The sequence below is a fragment of the Muscardinus avellanarius genome (genome assembly GCF_963383645.1).
Source record: "Muscardinus avellanarius genome assembly, chromosome: 6".
Lineage (NCBI taxonomy): Eukaryota > Metazoa > Chordata > Mammalia > Rodentia > Gliridae > Muscardinus > Muscardinus avellanarius.
This window is the reverse complement of record NC_137791.1, coordinates 9,145,362-9,148,863: the sequence shown is the minus strand read 5'-3', so window position 1 is coordinate 9,148,863 and position 3,502 is coordinate 9,145,362. Positions and strand designations below refer to the sequence as shown.

The following is a 3,502-nucleotide window of genomic DNA, read 5'->3' as shown; positions in this document are numbered from 1 at the left end:
AGCGTGATGTAGAAAATATTCTAATGTAAATTATGATCTATGTTTTTAGGCCTATAGTGGAACATCAAGGACTTAAATATTAGTCCAGACCTGGATAATTGTCCCAGATTAGAAGAATATCAAATATGCGGAACAATTATCAAGGGTTACTATAAATATTCCAGATGTAATTGGAGAAATAATCTAGAAATAAAAATATAATGCTTTAATATATTTCCAAAACAATTTACATGTGTTCTATATGACTCATATATCTATGTATAGATGAATTCCATATCCAGATGGTTAAATAGATAAACATATATTCCAATTATGCATGTGTTCATCAATGTATTTAAACATATGTTTATATACATATGCATATATATGCATATTAAATTCGAATTCTGCCTTTTGCTTTCTTGAGGACATAATGAATTTGGTTTACATTTCATATCAATAAATTATTTGAAATCCTATAATGTGTGAAATAGATGATTGGAAACGTCAACAAAAACATTTAACTGACTTATTTAAGTTGTCCCAGGATTGGCTATTAGAGCATACCACCTACTTACGAAAATATTGTCAAGGATGGAAAAACTAAACCATCCTTCTTTCTATGAGGCAGAATGATCCAAAAAGGCTAGATATTAAAATTACCCAGGCATCACTTTGATCGTTGTTACTCTAATTCTATATATTATTATTTTTTTTTATAAAAGTTCATTTTATTTCATCTGGAATATGTATATTGTCGTTTAGTTGTAAAGCAAGCTTAGTACAAAGTTAAACTGTTAATATGACTCTGTGTGTGTGTGTGTGTGTGTGTGTGTGTGTGTGTGTGTGTTGCTGGGGATTGAACCCAGGGCCTTCTACCTCTGGGCTACACTCCCAGACCTATTTTTTAATAAATAGCTGAGGCTGGCTTCGATCTGATCCTCCTGTCTCAGCCTCCCAAGAACTGAAATTAAAAGCGTGCGCCACTACACCCGGCTGTTAATATTACTTTGATTTATCCTCAAGGGCCCAGAAAGAGTAGTCAGAAGTTTTACTGCACTAGTTTAAGAAATCCATTCTCTGTAGAATGCTGCTGTTATACTCCCGCGACCCAGCTTAAAGCTTTAGAATCAAATCATTTTAGCCTATGAAAGACCTTTCAAGACTTGTACTGAAAGCTTGAAAAGGCTATTTTATGATATATATCAACAAAACTCAACCCCACCTTCTCCAATAATAAAAAGATGTTTTTTAAAACTGTTATTCTTTAAATAATGTGAAACTAGCGAGAACTGGCGGCTGCTTTTCATATCATCCTGCTTGGAGAAGAATATCCTCTGCTTCACGGCTTGCTGCCAGGCCTTACAGAGGTAGGGCCTGTAGTCCACGTCCACGTCGCCCGGCCGCTTGGAGGTGGGAGAAGGCCCCTCTGGCCAGTTTGAGGCTTTCTGCATTATACTTTGCGTTATTGCAAAGAGCACCAAGCGATACTCCTTTACAAGTTTCTCTAGGAGCTGAGAACATTTCTTCAGAGTAGACTCCTGTAAGTTCACACTTTCTCCTCCGTTGACGCGGTCTATCCAGTAAAAAGCTGACAGGCTATCCAAGATCAAAAGGCAGACAGAGGGGTGACTACAAAGCAGGGTCTCTAGTGAATACAGCGTGAGCAGCAGCTGGGTGCTACTGCTGCAGTACACCAAAAAAAAATCTTCCAAGGCACTGTCTTATTATTTCTTCAGAGCTTTGGGAGAGTCTATGCTCAAGAATGGTAACCAGCCGGAGCAGGTCAAAGTGATAATCTGTATCAACAAATAAGACTTCTACTTCCAGTCCACCTTCTGATTTGGGAAGTATACATCGTGCTGTTAAATGATAAAGCATTTCTATTTTTCCTGTTCCTTCTGGACCATGAAATTCAAGAATATCACCATGTACTGGTGAATCTTCATCAGCAAACAGATTCGGTTCTATTTCTTTCAAGGAGCTTCTACCTTCAAGTCGGGCAAGGAGCTCGGTCCCAGACTCAGTCCTATGGAAGTCACTACACATCGCCCCGAACTCAACTCTCCCGCCACCAAGGCCATTGACCAGCGCCGGGGAGCTAATTCTATATATTATACATGTACTCTGATTTTTTCTGGGTTCTAATCATAAATATGTTACAAAAATGTTAGAGTCAAACTCCATTAAAACAAAAAAAAAAAAAAAAATAAAGCACACACACAAATAAAACCTCTGTGCTGTACAAAATTTGAGAAACATTTGAAACTTTTAGTTTTATTAAAGAACTTATTATTTAAGTAGCAGCTAATTAAGATCATTTTAATTCCTTAAAGATCATTTTTGCTTCATCATAGGTAAAATCCCATTTTGAAAAATATAAAGATCTGAGCACTATAGAATGGAATAGAATTTGTATACACTTTGTTAATAATAATCTATATTAATTTACATGTAGATATTTGAATGTCTAGAGGTATCTGACATAGAACGTTATTTAGTATTTGTAGGAAAAAAATTAAGTGAAGTTACTTATGTTTGGTATAAATCATTTTGTGCAACACTTTTAGGACAACTTTAGAGAAAAAAAATATTATGGAATATTTTAATTATATAAAATGAAAAAGAACCAGTCTGGCTACCAAATGCTGACATAGTCTAGGTTAAAACAAAGATTGAATGAAACATAAACATTTTTATATACTACATAAACTCAGACGTGAATTGAAAACATACTTTATTTTTAGGTACGATAGAAGCCTTTCAATGTACTTATTTGAGACAGGATGTATTGGCCTTGTTTTATACTTTATCCATACACATACTGAATAAATAACACTATTTTAATTCTATCAATCAATCTAAATCCTCAAATGACCTAAGCCTACCATAAAAGTGTCTATTAACTGACTTCCCTTAACCTCACTTGGCTGGTTGTTAATTTTCAGAGCTTTATAAATGAAAACTGTTGCTTCTCATAACACATTGACAGTGTGGGACTTTCTGATAATTTGTTTGGGTTATTGTTGGCATCTTCGTGATTGTTGTTTTGCTGTGTTTTGGAGAAAGAGGAAGAAGATCTACCTTTTTATTTTATTTTTTTTACTTTTTAAAATTTTTTTCTGTTCAAGTAAAATACCCATGACTACTTCAAATGACCCAGAGGTAAAGTTTCTGGCAAATAATAAATCTTTCACCCATCAGATTCTGAGATATTTGAAAGCAGAATTTGGAGAAAGTTTATCATGTGCAAAATGAAAAAAAATCTGGCCTGAATTACATTAATTACTTAAAATTAAAAATCACTATAGGATCAAATCTGAGTACTCATTGATACTAAAACAAATGCACTACTTAAAAGCACAAACAGTGATAAAGACACATGTTCCTTCTCTACTTTTAAACTTGAATACATCAGTTTGGGGAATGCATAAATATACTAATACGTGAAAAGGAATATTTAACTACAGTTAGCAACTTTATTAATCATGATATAAAATTTATTACCAAATTATCTGTATAG

At 34.1% G+C, this 3,502-nt stretch overlaps 1 protein-coding gene across 1 annotated transcript; it reads right to left on the bottom strand.

Moving 5' to 3' along the window:
- Positions 1-1,184: 1,184 nt before the first annotated feature.
- Positions 1,185-2,028, bottom strand: LOC308264400 (DNA repair protein XRCC2-like; the record flags this gene model as incomplete). The annotated part of the gene is given in 2 exon segments (XM_080697625.1): positions 1,185-1,685; positions 1,687-2,028. Coding segments are annotated over 2 exon segments (843 nt in total).
- Positions 2,029-3,502: the final 1,474 nt, after the last annotated feature.